Source organism: Stegodyphus dumicola, chromosome 10 (genome assembly GCF_044657685.1).
Source record: "Stegodyphus dumicola isolate Sdum_Otavi_A_Nest chromosome 10, ASM4465768v1".
Lineage (NCBI taxonomy): Eukaryota > Metazoa > Arthropoda > Arachnida > Araneae > Eresidae > Stegodyphus > Stegodyphus dumicola.
Genome location: NC_140777.1, coordinates 181,842,637 through 181,859,229, shown reverse-complemented (window position 1 = coordinate 181,859,229; position 16,593 = coordinate 181,842,637). Strand labels below are relative to the sequence as shown.

Below are 16,593 nucleotides of genomic sequence, written 5' to 3'. Positions count from 1 at the left end.
TATATTACCTTCATTATTTTTGGATAACTAACCACAACAATTTTGATTATGAATTTGTTTTATAAAATTCTAAGGTGTTGAACTACAAAAATATATATTTTAGGAAAAATGTTATGCTTAAAAAATGAAAGATACCTTATGGTACCTTTAAAATTGTATACGTCTTTCGATATCCTTGATAGAGTATTCGCTACTTTTATTTTATGTTCCAAATGCCGAAATGCTTTCAATAATTTTTTTTTTTTTTTTTTTTTTTGTCATCTACATATTGAACCATGTACTTTAAAAATTTTTTTAGAGGGGAGGCTTTATAGTTGCTCATTTTAAACTCATAATTTTATTTGCATATAATTGAAAAATAATCACTTTGGGTTTTACTTATTGGGTTAATTAAAAAATAAAATTAACACCAAATGCTGCAATCTTCGTCAAAATTAATAAACATGCACAACAGGTATACCAATAAGTTAACTTTTCCTCGATTTGTAACCACACATTTGGGTAAAATTATGTACAGTTTTACATAAGTGTGTGGAACAGAAGACGGATACCTTTGTGAATTCGGCAGAAGTACCATGTGCAGTTAAGATGATGTAACCATGAGAACATGCCACATCATCACGAAAGCTTTAAGAATTTGAAAATAATCGACAGAGGTGAAAACATTTGTGTATCCTGTCAAAGGAGGTCCGATCATGAACATCCTCTTATTGATTCCAGATTGTTAAATGTTTTCCACGCAAGTCTTTTCTTTTCCTCGGAAATTAAATTATAAAGGTATCTGAAATGAAGGATTTATTCATTCATAAATGCCTGTGAAAGTTACTGTGAAGAAATCTAATTATTAAATGTATCTAAACTTATAATGATTATAAATATTATCTAAATATATAATAACATTAACATTGAATTGTAAACACAAACTGATAATTTGCTGACAAATACGTTATAAAACTATTTAAGCAAGAATTGTTTGTACTGGAAAGCAATCTGTTAAAAGGTATTGTAAAGCACATTCTATGAAATGCGTACTTAAGAGAGTAATAAAAAAGAGTTTTAGAATATGTATTGTTGAAGTTAAGGGTAAAAAAAACTTATAAGTATAATTAAAAGAATTATTCCCTTACATTTTATGATAACTCAGTTACAAGTTTTAAATAATATTTAAAAAAAAATTCTTTTTTTATTCCCTTTCAGAAACATTCAGAGAAAGTAAGCACTATTTAACGTATTTCACTATTAAAATAAAAGGTACTCTAATTTGAAATGGACCGAATAGAGCATTAATTATAAATTGACTTAGATTTTTCGATTTAAAAGATGCGTCAGAAGCTAAAACATTATGTCATATTTGAGAAAGTATTTTAGGAAGAAGCTCTATAAATAGAAAAGAAATAATGCATAATTTTAATATTAATAATACAATAAATGTTTACCTTAATTTTTGTAACCATAAACCGAATAAAATTTGAATTACCTTAAAATGTTTTCCTAATGTAATTAACAAAAACGTGTGAAAATATTTCATTCAAATTAAACCGTTTTGAGCAAACTGTTCTCTGAAAAGTATAACATTTAATTCCGTTCAGAATGAAATGTTTAAAAATATATTCTTTTCATATACTTAGGACTGAAATATTGTAGAAAAAGAAAATATATACATTTATATGTATATTTACGATGTAATAACAAAATATTTACATCTGATCGTGTCAAAACCCATTGAACTTAATGGTACATGACCCAATGTTTTGGTCATCACGAAGGGATCACCAGTACTTCAAAGTAGTGCATGGGGGGAAAAACGGATAGGGCCTCTCTTTATAAGTACTCTCTTCATAAGTATTCTTGTACTTCCGTGCGAGCAGTCAATCAAGAGTAATTTCTGAAACTAACCAAGCTGAACTTGACAAACGGGTTTCAAAAGATAACAGAGCTTTATCAATTATTGCTCTGAGCATGAAATCATTCGAGGTAGTGCATATTAAAAAATGTGAAATTTAATATAAAGCATGGTTGAAACTGCACTATTACTAAAGTAAATCTAATGAAACAACTTGTTTCGAGAGGTAAGTTACTAGAAGAATCTAAAAGTCACAAATCTAAAGCATAAGAAAACAGCTGCAGGATATATTTAGTTACGAAATACTATAGCAACATGAATGTAACTAAATACCATGGCAACATGAAAAAGAAATCTTAAGAATGCAAAAGACTTTGGGTGCTGTAACTGTAGGAGAAAAGGATACAAAGCACCAAAATGCAGTAAAAATAAAAATCCTAATCAAGAATCCCCTAAACAAAATTATTCTCTCATCATTGTCAATACAAAGTGAGAATTAGGAACACATAGTTGGTAGTACCTTGATTCTCGAGCAACTGCACACATGTGCAGTGACAGAAGTAAATTCACATCAATAATTAAAGTTAGCACATGATATATTTCTAAAGCGAAAAAGTCTAAAGTTAAAGGGAAAGGGGTGAAATACTCTCAGCGCAACAAAAAACAAAACCACAAAATGCTTTTAAAAAAAATGTGCTACATTTTGCTGCTAATTTAAAATTCACTAACTTGGAACAAATTGAGATTTTTATCTGCACAAAGTACACATTCAGCAAATTTATAAATTTTATAAATATAAATAATTTCATTTTATAAATGAGAACTGAAGAGGCCAAAGCTAAACTATTCAGCACATACTATGTTAAAAACTAGCATAAAATATTAATGCAATAGTATTACATTTTTATAAAAATATTTTTGAAATGAAATATTACTGAATACACTGAAAGTAAATGCTTTATAAATTATATTAAAAGTTGCTGAAATATTTTCTGGAATATTCTTCCAAAACTGCTTAAAATTCACAAAGGAACTTCAAATAAATAGAAAGACCTGGCAAAATCATTAGCTTTCAGTAGCAAGTTTACTTAATAGTTATTAAAAAAAAATCCTTTGCCATTCAAAACATCTCTGGTCTTATCAATTCACAATATTTTTTACTGACAATCATCTATTTAAATAGATGATTGTCAGTAAAAAATATTAAATAATAAAATTCAAATAAATCATCTATATAAATCCATGAAAATATTCGAAGCTCAATTTGTAGAAATATACAGGGCTAGCATAAATTCGTTTTGAAAAGGCTGTATTTTCCAAAGGTTTTCATGTACACACATGAAATATATATAAAAAAAACCACAAACTCACCATGTTTATACACCCTTCTACAAATATTCAGTATGTGCACCTTTGGAGACATGACACATGTCCAGACGATAATCAAACTCGTACCATACCATACATTTTGTAGCATGATTGACCAGATGTTCGAAATACCACAAAACACTGTGGTAAGCTCAATTTGTAGAAATATACAGGGCTAGCATAAATTCGTTTTGAAAAGGCTGTATTTTCCAAAGGTTTTCATGTACACACATGAAATATATATAAAAAAAACCACAAACTCACCATGTTTATACACCCTTCTACAAATATTCAGTATGTGCACCTTTGGAGACATGACACATGTCCAGACGATAATCAAACTCGTACCATACCATACATTTTGTAGCATGATTGACCAGATGTTCGAAATACCACAAAACACTGTGCAAAACATTTTGCATCAACAGTTGCATTTCAAGTTGTACCATGTGTAGGCTCCTGCAACAATTAAAGCCAAATGATTACACCTGTCAACTAGATTTTTGTGTCAACATACAGGAAGAATTGGAGGACAATGATTTTGCCACCAAGCTGATATTCAATGATGAAGCAACATTCCACTTATCCGGGAAACTTGGTGAAATAATTAAAAAAAACCTGGCGAGTTTCTAGTTGTTTTCATGTATTTTTCATGTGTGTACGCATAATACTTTTGAAAATATAGTATTTTCAAAATTAATGAATTGTTTTTACTAGTCCTGTACTTCGGATTATCTTGAACATCTTAAACAGATTAAAGTGCATTCTTTCCTTCATTAACATTAGAGCACTTTTGAAAAAGTATGCACACAGCTAAAAAAAAAAAAAAAAAGAAAGAAAGAAAATGAAAAGAGATACTACATGATATACAGATGGGATGACACACAGACATCTAATAGTTGTGTGCACTACTTAAAATAAATAAATTAATAAAATAAAAGTTAAGCGTTCTCTGCTTAAAATCTAACATTCAATCAGATTATCCATTGAAGCATCCTTTATTGGTTATCAACTCGGGGAAAATTTGCCTAGCGAATGTACAATATTGTTTGAAACATCCAGACATTTGGCCCTTCCCTTTCTTTTAGTACATATATGAGTGTTTTAGGCAGAGAACAATTGAGATTATCCATTGGATTATTTTGGACCCATAAACGTAACTTTGCCCAGTTATGATAGAAATTAACTAATAAGAATACAGAAACATTTCATTCTGAATTTTCGTGATTAGTTACTACTCATGGCACAGTATTTAACGTCAAGCAAAACTGATTTTCAGTGAATATTTTTAAAAATAAAGCTTCTAAAATCTACTTAGAATAGAACAGCTCTATAAATTATATACATTATAAGTACAAGATTAAGAATCGCCGAGATTTCAGCAATTCAAGAAATTTATGGATGATACATCATCAGTTCAAATCTAGCAAGATTACGGCTTTCGTCTATGGATGCCATTTTTGGGTTGCTGCAGATTAAACGATGATAGTTTAGCTCGATGATTTTTAACATTTTTATCTAACACTAGAAAAAGGTATATATTTTAACACACATTCACTGATACACAGTCACAATGATTACAGTTCGCACGATGAGCATTTTTATAGTTAATAAGTCCATGTAGGTGAAAAATCATGAAAGTGAAGCAGAGAGGTGAGCGCGTGCTTCACCGACGGCAGCCAGGAACAGAGTAACCAGTCCGAATTTTGCCCTAGTGGAGAAGAGGGAGAAAGCTGGTAGTGCCTTCTCTCGGGCCAGTGGACAAATAATAATAATGAGTTCTCCACAGTATCCCCCCCCCCCCGAGTACCAAAGGTACGATGAAAAAATCAGTTCATAAATGTCTGGTGTTGAAGAGCACATGTCTTCCCGATCATGTGACAACTGGTGGAGCACTGGGAGGAAGCGTAAGGTCGATCAAAGGAAGAGCATCTGGAGAAACAGTTGGGTCCGGGGAAGCAGGAAGATCACTGGTCACAGGAACTTGAGTGTTTGAAGCTTCAAGAGAAAGCAGGCTTCAGTCTGTCTATTCCCAGAATGGTTTCTTTGTCACACATGAGAACGGTGAAATGTTTATTGTTACGTGCACAGACCTTGAAGGGTCCATCGTATGGAGGAGTGAGTGGTGGCTTTATCTCGTCGTTTCGCACAAACACGTGAGTGCAAGTGCTCAGTGCATGGTGTATGAATGGGGTGGATTTATTGTGGCATGTAGGAGTTGGAGACAGCTTCTTCATCTCCTCTCGGAAAGTCTGGAGAAAGGATGCTGGATCGAATGGAGCAGAGGGTGGCTGAAAGAACTCAGATGGTAATCGAAGGGCTGTTCCGTAGACAAGTTCAGCGGTTGTACCTGCGAGGTCTTGTTTGAAGGAAGAACGTAAACAAGAAGCACAAGAGGGAGTGATGTAGTCCAATGGGTGTCATTATGGCACTTTAGAGCTGTTTTTAGGTCACGGTGGAAACGTTCCACTAAGCCGTTAGTGGAAGGATGGTATGGCGAAGTGCGAATTCGCCGTATTCCGAGCATAGACGTCAGAGAAGCAAAAAGGTGGGACTGGAATTGTCGACTTTGATCGGTAGTCACAATGGATGGTACACCAAATCGTGCAATCCAACCGGAGATGAGTTGTCGAGCCACAGAGTCAGCCGATGGAAATGTCAGAAGTGTCAACCATAATACTCAGCTTTTGGTTAGGAGAGTGGTAGGAGAGAGTTGCAGCATTAATAAGGTCGTGTTTACATTTTTCAAATGCCTGATTCAGTTCGTCGTTCCAAGGAACGGGGCGCTTATCATTTTTACATGAATCTTTTAAGACTTAAGTCAGTGAAACTTGGGTCTCATCTGCCTTTGGTAAGAAACAGCGATAGAAGTTTATCATGGCTAAGAAACATCTGAGCTCGACAATAGAGGTAGGTTTTGGGAAGTCGGCAATTGTTTTTGTTTTTTCAGGCAGAGGTTTTTACACCTGACGCTGTAATGAGGCAACCTAAAAAGGAAACAGATGGTTTTCTGAGTACGCATTTGTTAAGGTTTAAGGTCAAACCGTGTTTTTTCAAACGATCAAACACTTGACGAAGATGACGGATGTGCTCTTCTTCACTATTCGATGCAATAAGGATGTCGTCAAAATAAGGGATGCAAAAATCCAATCCAAATAAAACTTCATGTATAAAATGTTGTGAATTTTGGCCTGAATTACGTAACCCAAACGGCATAGCCAAAAATTCAAAAAAAAACCAAAAGGGGTAGTGACCGCCGTTTTTGAAATGTCTGCAGGGTTAACAGGGATTTGATGATAGGCATGGGTTAAATCAAGAAATGAGAGTATGTTCTTTCCTGGAAACATTTGAGTGCAATCCTGAATATGGGGTACGGGATAACGAACTGGGATGGAAACCGTGTTTAAGCGAGGATAATCTCCGCATGGTCGCCAGTTGCTTTACAAACCATATGCTGGGGGCTTGCCCAAGGACTTTTTGAAGGCTGAATGATGCCTTTTGATAGGAGAAAGTCAAACTCTTGATGTACAGCTTGAAGTAATTCTGGAGATAATCTTCTAGGTTTTGAGAAAATAGGGGGTCCTTTAGTTTCAATGTGATGGAAAATTGTTGACATTGGTGCCCTCTCAAAAGTTTGCGAAGGATTTGTCAAGCTGGGGTAATCGACAAGAATTTTGTCAAATTTTGAGTTACCCATCAAAATATGAATGCTAGTACACTGAGCGGGTTCACATTGTGACGTCTACCACAAGAATATAGTTTTGTTTGTCCATCAATTAAATGGTTGTTTTTAACATCTATAAGTAAGTTGAACTTCGTGAGAAAGTCAACACCTATGATGGGTTGATTGACGTCTGCCAAGACAAAAGGCCAAGTAAATGAGCGACGTAAGTTTAAATTGATGGCGAAGAGTTTGGTGCCATACGTTTCTATTTTGGTGCCGTTAGCAGCAAAGAGTACTAAGTCAGCTGGCTTTTTGGGTGCTGACTGTAACTCTTGGGAATGGCAGATAAATCAGCTCTGGTGTCAATTAAAAAGGCGAGTTTTGACGATGGATCAGCAGAAAGAATTTGATTAATGTGGCGGTCGCAACATTGGCCGACAAGCGATCACTGATCTAGTTTTCCGACTGCCGGAAATTGCATGGAGAAACACACTTCCGTGCAATGGAACCAAAATTAGTATGGTAGAAACAAATGTTGTTGCACGGTTCTTTATACTGGCGATAGCCTTTATTGGATCTATTACGCCTTCTGTTGCGTTGTGAATGATTGTCTCTTCGTTCACAGGAACACTCACGGCTGTTTTTGATGGCTAGCCAAAGTTCATTTACTTGCTTCGTCAGCTCTGCAACTTGCTTTTCAATGGGAGAAGTAGATGCCGTAGCAGCACTATTTATGTTAGGGAGAGTTGTGAGGTCTGTAATTTTAACAGCTACAATTGCGAGTTTTGGGAGATCATCACTTAAGGCAGCAAGGATACTGTGTATTTTGCGGGAGACGGAATATCCATAGAGATTTCAACAAGGGTTCTCCAACGGTCTCTCCAGCAAGGTTTCACATATGGCAAAGTAATTGGGAAGGGCGTTGATCGCCAAGTTCTAGCCCCTGAAGAATTGTACGGATCTTTGACTCCTCATTTTCAGAACGCAATTCAATTAAGCGTGTTTTTAGTGCATCGTATTTGACAGTGACTGGTGGGTGCAAAAAGATATCACAAATGCTTTTGAGAATATCGGATTCGATTGCAGATATCACATGATTGAATTTCGTGGAGTCAACAGTGATTCCGGCAATATCAAACTGGGCCTCCAGTTGTGCAAACCATAAAGTGGGATTGGTCTTCCAAAATGGGGAAGGCTTGACGGAAACACGTGAGATATTAAGGTTGTCTGTGACGGTTTGTGGTGGAGCCATGATTCACAAAAACATATACAGTCAAAAGTCGTTAATACGGACACCCATAATCCGGAATGATCTATAATCCGGACCTCAAAGCTAAAAACTTTCTGCGCATGCGTCGCGTCGATACGCGTGTGACCGTAGTGATACGCGTGTGATGCATAGACCTTTACGGCTGCGAATACGCGTGTGCAAAATATGTTTACGAATGTGCGTTTAATGTATAACGGGCGGTATAAGCTAAGCTAAAATTATCTAATTCAGTTAATGTTGCAGATTGCGTTGTTTCTTAATCTTGGAATTGGGTTCAACTTATTATTTTTTGCAGACTGTTAGAGCAATTTTATAAAAGTAAGCTTGAACTTTCGATTATGTCAAATAGAATTTCTGATATATATTTACTAATATGTAAAGGATCTACAAAGCGAAAGTATGTTTCGAAGTCTTTTAAACAAAAAGTGGAATTGCTGCAAAAAATGGATAAAGGCATATCCTTTGTTTATCTAAACTTTAACGTTTGTTTATCGTTCACGCCGCGCGCAATGAATCGGAAGTTGATCTGTCAGCACTATCCTTATCTTCAGGGCAGATGTTTTTATTTTATTTGGCTTAAATTCCTTACTAAATGTAGTATTTCATCTCGATGTACTCCGTCTTTGATATGAGTTAAATCAAATTCCTCATCATTATAATTCGCTTCCGATAGCGAAGAAAGTAACACAGAGGTTATTGAAAACTAAAAGATTTCGATTGACAAATTAGTCGGTATTCTCCACACAGCAATTATAGGACTTGAACAGCGGAACTTTGTAACTGAACAAGAAATTATGTCTGTTTATAGAATTAAGGAGAATGTATTATCACATAAAAAACGAAGCAACTGAAACAATTTACATTGACAGAAATGTTTAATAAAGTAAACAAATAAATATTAAACTTTTTTTTTTGTAAATTTTGATACCCTTTAGATCATAATTATTATTTCATAAATTATGGTTTCATATTTTTAATTTTATAATTTCTGCATGCCATCTTACCAGATTTAAACTGATGATCTATAATCCGTAAAAATCGTTAATCTGGAATCGCCGAAGTCGGGATTAACGACTTTTGACTGTATATATATTGCCAAATGTGAGATACATAAATACACAAGAATCAGTCACTAATAAGAAGTATACATACAATACTAGTGCAAAATAAATAATGCAAGCGTTAAAGTGAGAAAAAGACTTTTTGTAGATTTGCTATCTGAATATAAGTTTGCGTGGCTTACCTCCGAATTATACAAGATATATTTGCTCAGTCAGCAGCAGATTCATCATAACACAATTCACTTGTAGAAAAATATTCCAAAAAACTTATTTTGTGATATATAACCACATCATAGGATATATATGTAAATCACTAAGCACTTGCATGACGTTTTGCATGAGGCACATTCACAACTGTTTTTCACACTATTTTGACTATAACACAAAGATGGATTACGATATTTGTTTGCTTTAACAGACAATATTTTCACTTCACAGCACTTTATGAGCACAGAAATTGACGATGCAGGCAGGTTCCAGGAGGCACGTGTTCAGTAACTAGATAGGTCATCATTAATGGCTTTCGTCTATGGATGCCATTTTTGGGTTGCTGCAGATTAAACGATGATTGATAGCTTAGCTCGATAATTTTTAACATTTTTATCTAACACTAGAAAAAGGTATATATTTTAACACACAATCAACTGATACACAGTCACAATGATTACAGTTCGCACGATGAGCATTTTTATAGTTAACAAGTCCACGTAGGTGAAAAATCATGAAAGTGAAGCAGAAGAGAGGTGAGAGCGTGCTTCATCGATGGCAGCCAGGAACAGAGTAACCAGTCCGAATTTTCCCCTAGTGGAGAAGAGGGAGAAAGCTGGTAACGCCCTTTCTCTGGCCAGCGGACAAATAATAATAATGAGTTCTCCACAAAATGACATGTAAACACGGCAACATTGGGGATTCACTTATTGTTTAGATAAGACAGAAAAAGGTTAACGGTTGATCTTTACAATATGGTAACTGGTAGTTTGGTGACATTTTGGAGGCGATAAAGGTTACTACCTGGGACTTTGGTAATAATGTGAGCAGTACTCAGTTCCGATTACGCATTATTTTGCGTGAGGGAAATGAGAGATCATGGGATATGTCATGTGATATTAATGGACGAATTATGGTTCTTTTATCGGAAAAGGGGGGAAATCGGGAAAAAATCTGGAAATTTTGTATTTAGCTTTATTCTGTGTTGTGTGAAACAGTGTTGGTTAATTTTTGGATCCCATGGCCCTAACTAAAGTGAATTCGAAATGGGTATTTAGGCATTGTGATAAAGAGAAGTTTGCTTTTTATTTAGCGGAGGAAGTATGGAGGAAAAATTCGCAGAAAAAATCTTTCAATAATTTTATTGAATGAATTAGAAAAGTGTATCCGCCACGTAATCAAAATTCTGACGAAGATTAGGTAAGTTAGTATTTTTAATTATTTGAGGATATTATTTTTATGCATTGTTCTAAATGTAAGGTGCAAAGGAATTTGGTATTATTGGGAAAATTGTTATTAGCAATGATTTAGTTTAAAGTAATTAGGATTGTAAGGTAATTTTTATTAATTTAATGTATGTGCTCATTTATATTTTAAGTAGTGTTTTTGAATTTAATTATATTTTAATGAAATGATAGTTATTTTGTGAATTTTATGTTTGTAAGAATTTGGTATACGTTTTAGTTGAAGTAAACGTGCATGGAAATAATTTAAATATCTGACACTAAGTATTTGTAATGGTTGCGGTATGAATTCGTTGGTGACGTTTATAATATAATAGATGATTTAGAGGTAAACGTTTTTGGATATTTTATTTATTTTATATGTGGAAATGTTCATATTTGGAAAGGGTAAATACTTTTTCGCGATCAGGTAATTTCATATATGTTCTTTTTACCGGGTTTAAAGATTCAGAAAATTGTCATGTATTTTCGTGAAATTTTTCTAATTTATGAGAAAAAAGCAGTGTACATGGATATAGTGAAGAGTGTGCGCAATGCCATTTTTGTGCAATTCTGGGATGTTTTTTTAAGTAAAAATAAGTCGACGTGTACATGGTTTAGTGATATTTTAATTAAATGATAGCTATTTTGTGAATTTTATGTTTGTAGGAATTTGGTATACGTTTAAGTTGAAGTAAACGTGCATGGAAATAATTTAAATATTTGATACTAAGTATTTGTAATGCTTGCGGTATGAATTCGTTGGTGACGTGTATAATGTAATAGATGATTTAGAGGTAAAAGTTTTTGGATATTTTATTTATTTTATATGTGGAAATGTTCATATTTGTAAAGGGTAAATACTTTTTCGCGATCAGGTAATTTCATATATGTTCTTTTTACCGGGTTTAAAGATTGAGAAAATTGTCATGTATTTTCGTGAAATTTTTCTAATTTATGAGAAAAAAGCAGTGTACATGGATATAGTGAAGAGTGTGCGCAATGCCATTTTTGTGCAATTCTGGGATGTTTTTTTAAGTAAAAATAAGTCGGCGTGTACATGGTTTATGTGTATGTGTTATTTTGAAAAACGCGTAAGGAGTATGGTATTGTGCACTTTTTCCCAATTTTGCAGTGAATATTTGTCATGATTAAGCAGTTTTGTTTGATAAAATTTCTAGCATAAGTGTAATTCGGCTAGTAGATTGTTGGAAGAAGTGTTCAGTAGATAAAAAGAAAAGAAACATGTCTTTACTTCGTGAAGACAAAATGACGGCGGGGAAAAAAAATAGAGGGTTGCTGTAGGAGAGTTGGTTGCCAAATTTTCGCCAAAAAATCGCCAAGTTACCATAATGTAAAGATCAACCAGGTTAACATTTCGCAACCACTCAAGGGCTGAAAGTGCAACACCAATGAATGTACTTTCATTGGCCAAAGTGGCAATTCCCTAACCAGTAGATGTTTGACAGCAACATGCAAGAATCTTAAACAGGAGAAAAATCACATTTATGGCATATCTGCTTCTTCTTGTTGTCCGAGTATTATACTCTCCATTCCCAAACTTTGAAGAAGAGGGGATGTTTTAAAGGGGAAAGCCAGTACTCTGGAGGTTCAGATATTGGACTTCATACTGTACTATTTTTTAGAAAAGTAAAACTCGGCCTTATTCTAATGCCCATCTTATATTCCTCTCTGCATTATTATTTCTATAACTATTAAAGATGATCAACTTTAAGGTACGACATTTAAGAGTATAAAAACATAAAATTAGTAACACAACAACCTTGAGTTTGGCATACATTTATGTCAACACATCAATCGAATGAAATTCTGACATAGATCTATGCCAAACTCAAGGTTGTCGTGTTACTAATTTTAAATTAATAGTATATTGAAAAAGATTCTGATGGTCAGACCTTACAGAGAAAGCAAATTTTTTACAAGTTAACATCAATAATGATCAAAAATAAAGTCCAACATTAAGAAACAGCTTAAATTTTTAAAAATGTTTTGCAGTACTAGTTTTGATAATTTTTGAACTACCTTCTTCAGCTGCTAAGTGCAAATGAACCAAATAAAGGATGAAGAAAGATAAGAAAAGTTGGACAGAAGTTAAGCTACCGGCACCATCTATTGATGAAACAAGAAAAACTAAAACAAAATTTCTTTACAGCAGAAGGTAAAGATGGATTGCAATTGGGGTCATTAACTAGAACAGAAATGTTTTTCTGGATGTGAAACACTTCTAAAAATTCTAATTCTTTAATGCAGGACATTTTCTGAATAAATTTGGCTGCAGAAAAATGGAAAGTGTGAATTTCATTCCAACAATGCTGAGCAACAGCAGGTTTCTGCGTTTACTTTTTCCTAACATATGCCTCATGTTCTTTAACACGAAATTTTAAGACTCTATTTGTTTGATCAATGTAAATTAAACCACACTGGCAGGGAATCATGTAAATACCCCTGGAATTCATATCTAGAATGGGTCCTTATGCATGGAACTAGGAATTTTATTGACTAGAGAGAAAATCCGAAAGTTAAATTTCTGCAAAATACGTGCATTTTTATAGTTAATTGACGGAAAGAAATAAATGACAACAGAATTGCTATAATCACCTAAAACAGGATTGATGTGTTCCGATGAGAACTTTTTAACTGCATGGCTAATAATGTTGGGTGGAAAGAACCTGTCAATAGCAACTGCTTTTAAATATTTTAGTTCTTGATCAAGAGATGATTTGGAGGAGCAAACTTGAAGTATATGGAAAACAAAGAAATAAAATTAAGCTAGCTTCTGTTTCATTGGATGACATGATTTGAAGTGTGGTGGAAGGCAAACCGATGAAGGTTTATGATAACTAGTAGTACTGAAGTCAGATATGCTACGTGTGACCAAAATGTCGAGGAACGGAAGAGAATTGGATGTCTCAGGTTCAAATGTGAACTGAATAGCATGATCAATGGAATTCATTATTGAAGGAACATTATTTAAATCATTTTCATAACCATCAAACAGGGTAAATGTATCGTCTAAGTAGTAGAACCAAACTGGGAAGTTAATTTAGACAAATAATTCAGATTCAAAATAATGCATGTAGATACATTCTACATTGCAAGGATTGGAGTAAGAGGGCTTCCCATAGCTAATTCCTCAGTTTGCTTATAATACTTATTTTGGAAAACAAAATTTGTTTGTCTCAGAGTTGAGAGAGTGAAATAAGTTCATTAATTTCGACGCAGGAGAAATGAAATTTACGAAGTCTAGTTTTTAGACATCTTAATGCACTTTCCAATCATAGGTAAATAATGATTTAACATCAAAAGAAACCATGACGAAATTTTGGGGAGAAATACTCTTAACCTTTTTTTTACAAACTCTATTGAATTTTTTATGATGTAAATGTTATTATCCAATAAAGTTGAAAATCTAGAAACTAAATATTTAGCTAACAGATACAAAGCAGTGCCTAAATTTGATACAATAGAGCGGAAAAGAATACCACTTTTATGAATTTTAAGAAGAGCATATAATCTGGCACAATTCACAACAGATGGGATAAGCGAACGGTGTAATCGGGTCAGAAGGATTTGTGAAGATTTGACTGCAGTTTTTATTTTTCAGAGGTCCAAAGGTGAAGGGTCTTTCGGGAATGGAATATAACATCATTCATTTAAGAGTTTAGTGACACCATCAATGTAAGTGTTCTTGTCCATGATGACTATATGGCCACCTTTGTCAGCCTTTGAAATGAAAATATCTAGGTTAGAATGAATTTCACACAATGTAGTTCTTTTACTTGCATTTAGGCTTGGCTTCAAAAGTTTATTGTCGAGTTTCATATTATGGGCGATAAGATGTCTAATCATTTCTTTCTGTGTGTCTGAAACTTTACTGAATTTAAAAGCTTTTTCGATAGGAACCACAATCACTTAGCGGCTGAAGAAGGTTATTCAAAAACTATCAAAACTAGTACTGCAAAAAATTTGTAAAAATTTCAGCTGATTCTTAATGTTGGACTTGGTTTTTGATTGTTAATTCAGCGTGATATTTAAACTAAATCAATAATGATTCCAATTTAGATCATTACAAATGCTCATTTAGGTTTTAAAATATTGTTTTATAATTAATAATGCCAAGTTAGTCAGTTATGTAAGCACTGAAAACTGCAGAAAATGAATTCAATCTAAAATACACTCAAATACTTATTTTTTTAACAATATCAGTGAATACTATAATCACTGAAATTTATCTCATTACGGCACCAAAATTCCTTTTAATAATTAATGTATTTCTAATTGTCATCTTTAAATTCCGTATTACAAACTGAAAAGAAATTTCTTTTTAATTTTTAGCCCTCATAGGCAGTCTCTCTCTCTCTCTCTATACATATACTGCAAAATAATATATCTACAAAATTATGAACTACTCAAATATGAAGCAACAAATACATTTGCATACAAACTATTCCTGGAAGCTCTCTATGATGCAAAAGCACTGCAAATTATTAAAGTACAGGACCAAAAATAGAAAACAAGAAACTGAAAATAGCCATTATGATAGATCTGTTGCTTTAGGTCATGAAGATATTCATAATGCGAGAACAACATTAAATAAATATCAGCCCTTACTTATCAATTAAAAATATAATAAAAACAGAAAATTCAAAATAATATAATTTGTTGGTTATACAGCAAAAGCTATAAGAAGCATTTCTTGAATCTAATCCAAGTACACATTTCCTACTGCGTATATAGTTACCAAACAATTACAAATGTATTCGCACATCATCGTTTTAGTAAAATTCTAAGTTCTAAAGCATATTTTGTTGAAAAAAACTCAGATATTACAAAGTATTTATGTATTCTGAAATTTAAAGCAGTAATTAAGCAGCTGCACAATATATTAAATCTTACCCCCCCCCCAAAAAAAAACTGTTAAAACAAGACAGCAAATAAATAAAAAGTATATATGACGGGAAATTACGACTATTATATTTTGATAAAAATCAACAATTACATTTCACATTATTAACTCAGAAATACAAAAGAAATGAGACTCATCATACTCACAGCTTAATAATATGAGGATGCCGGAAAAGTTTCAGATTTTGAATTTCTCTTCTAATTTTTCCAACAACATCTAAATTTTTAATTTTCTGTCGATTTAAAATTTTCACGGCTACTTTATGACCAGTAAGTTCATGTTTAGCAGCTGCAAATAAGAAAAAAAAAAAAAAAAGTTCACATATAAACATCATCTTACGCAATACGAAATTTTAAACTAAACATAACCGCAACAAACAATAGTTAGATACATAAAGAATAAACATAAGATGCGTAGTAACTATTATATTTAAGAAGACATTCTTGCCCTTTTAAATATAATCATTGTTTACATTTTAAAACGCACATGGCAAAGCCTATCGAGATGCTTCCATACAGTTTTATAAGACGTGAACATTTCAAACTAACAATATAATGAGAATATAATTACTTTTAACTTTTCCAAAAGTACCCACACCAAGAGTTTCTCCTAATATGTAATAACCTATTTTCATTAATGGCTGGCCCTGTGAAGTTTGCGCTTGCCCTTTATCCGCCATTTTTATTGCATATTATATCAACTATCAACATCCGAGAAGATTAAAAGGAAGGCCTGCTATCAGTATAAGTAGAAGTTGAAAAACAAAAGGTAAAAAAACTTCGTATCATGCCGCATTTGAAAGTGAAATATCGCATAACTATAAGAAAGAAGGAAGGGATTTCAATAAACAGCTTTATTTAAGAGGATTTTATTTAGAATATCTAACTAATAAGGATAAAAACAGAACCAAATTTCTAAATAGTATAATTTTTCGTGTTATGTACGGAAAACAGATTTTTTCATCAAGTAACTGAGATATGAATAATTTAATAATACGTTATATGACATGTTTTTTTTTTATATTAAATAA

At 33.2% G+C, this 16,593-nt stretch overlaps 1 protein-coding gene across 1 annotated transcript in view; it reads right to left on the bottom strand.

The window, feature by feature from the left end:
• Positions 1–16,292, bottom strand: part of LOC118184780 (5'-AMP-activated protein kinase catalytic subunit alpha-2-like) — an 83,170-nt gene extending 66,878 nt beyond the window's left edge. Inside the window, exons 1-2 of the mRNA XM_085825960.1 lie at positions 16,134–16,292; positions 15,710–15,851 (exon numbers count right to left, since the gene is read on the bottom strand). Coding sequence (XP_085682086.1) covers positions 15,710–15,851; positions 16,134–16,242 — 251 coding nt within the window. The 5' untranslated portion in view covers positions 16,243–16,292. The remainder of the gene's footprint in view (positions 1–15,709; positions 15,852–16,133) is intronic.
• Between the last annotated feature and the right edge of the window lie 301 nt (positions 16,293–16,593).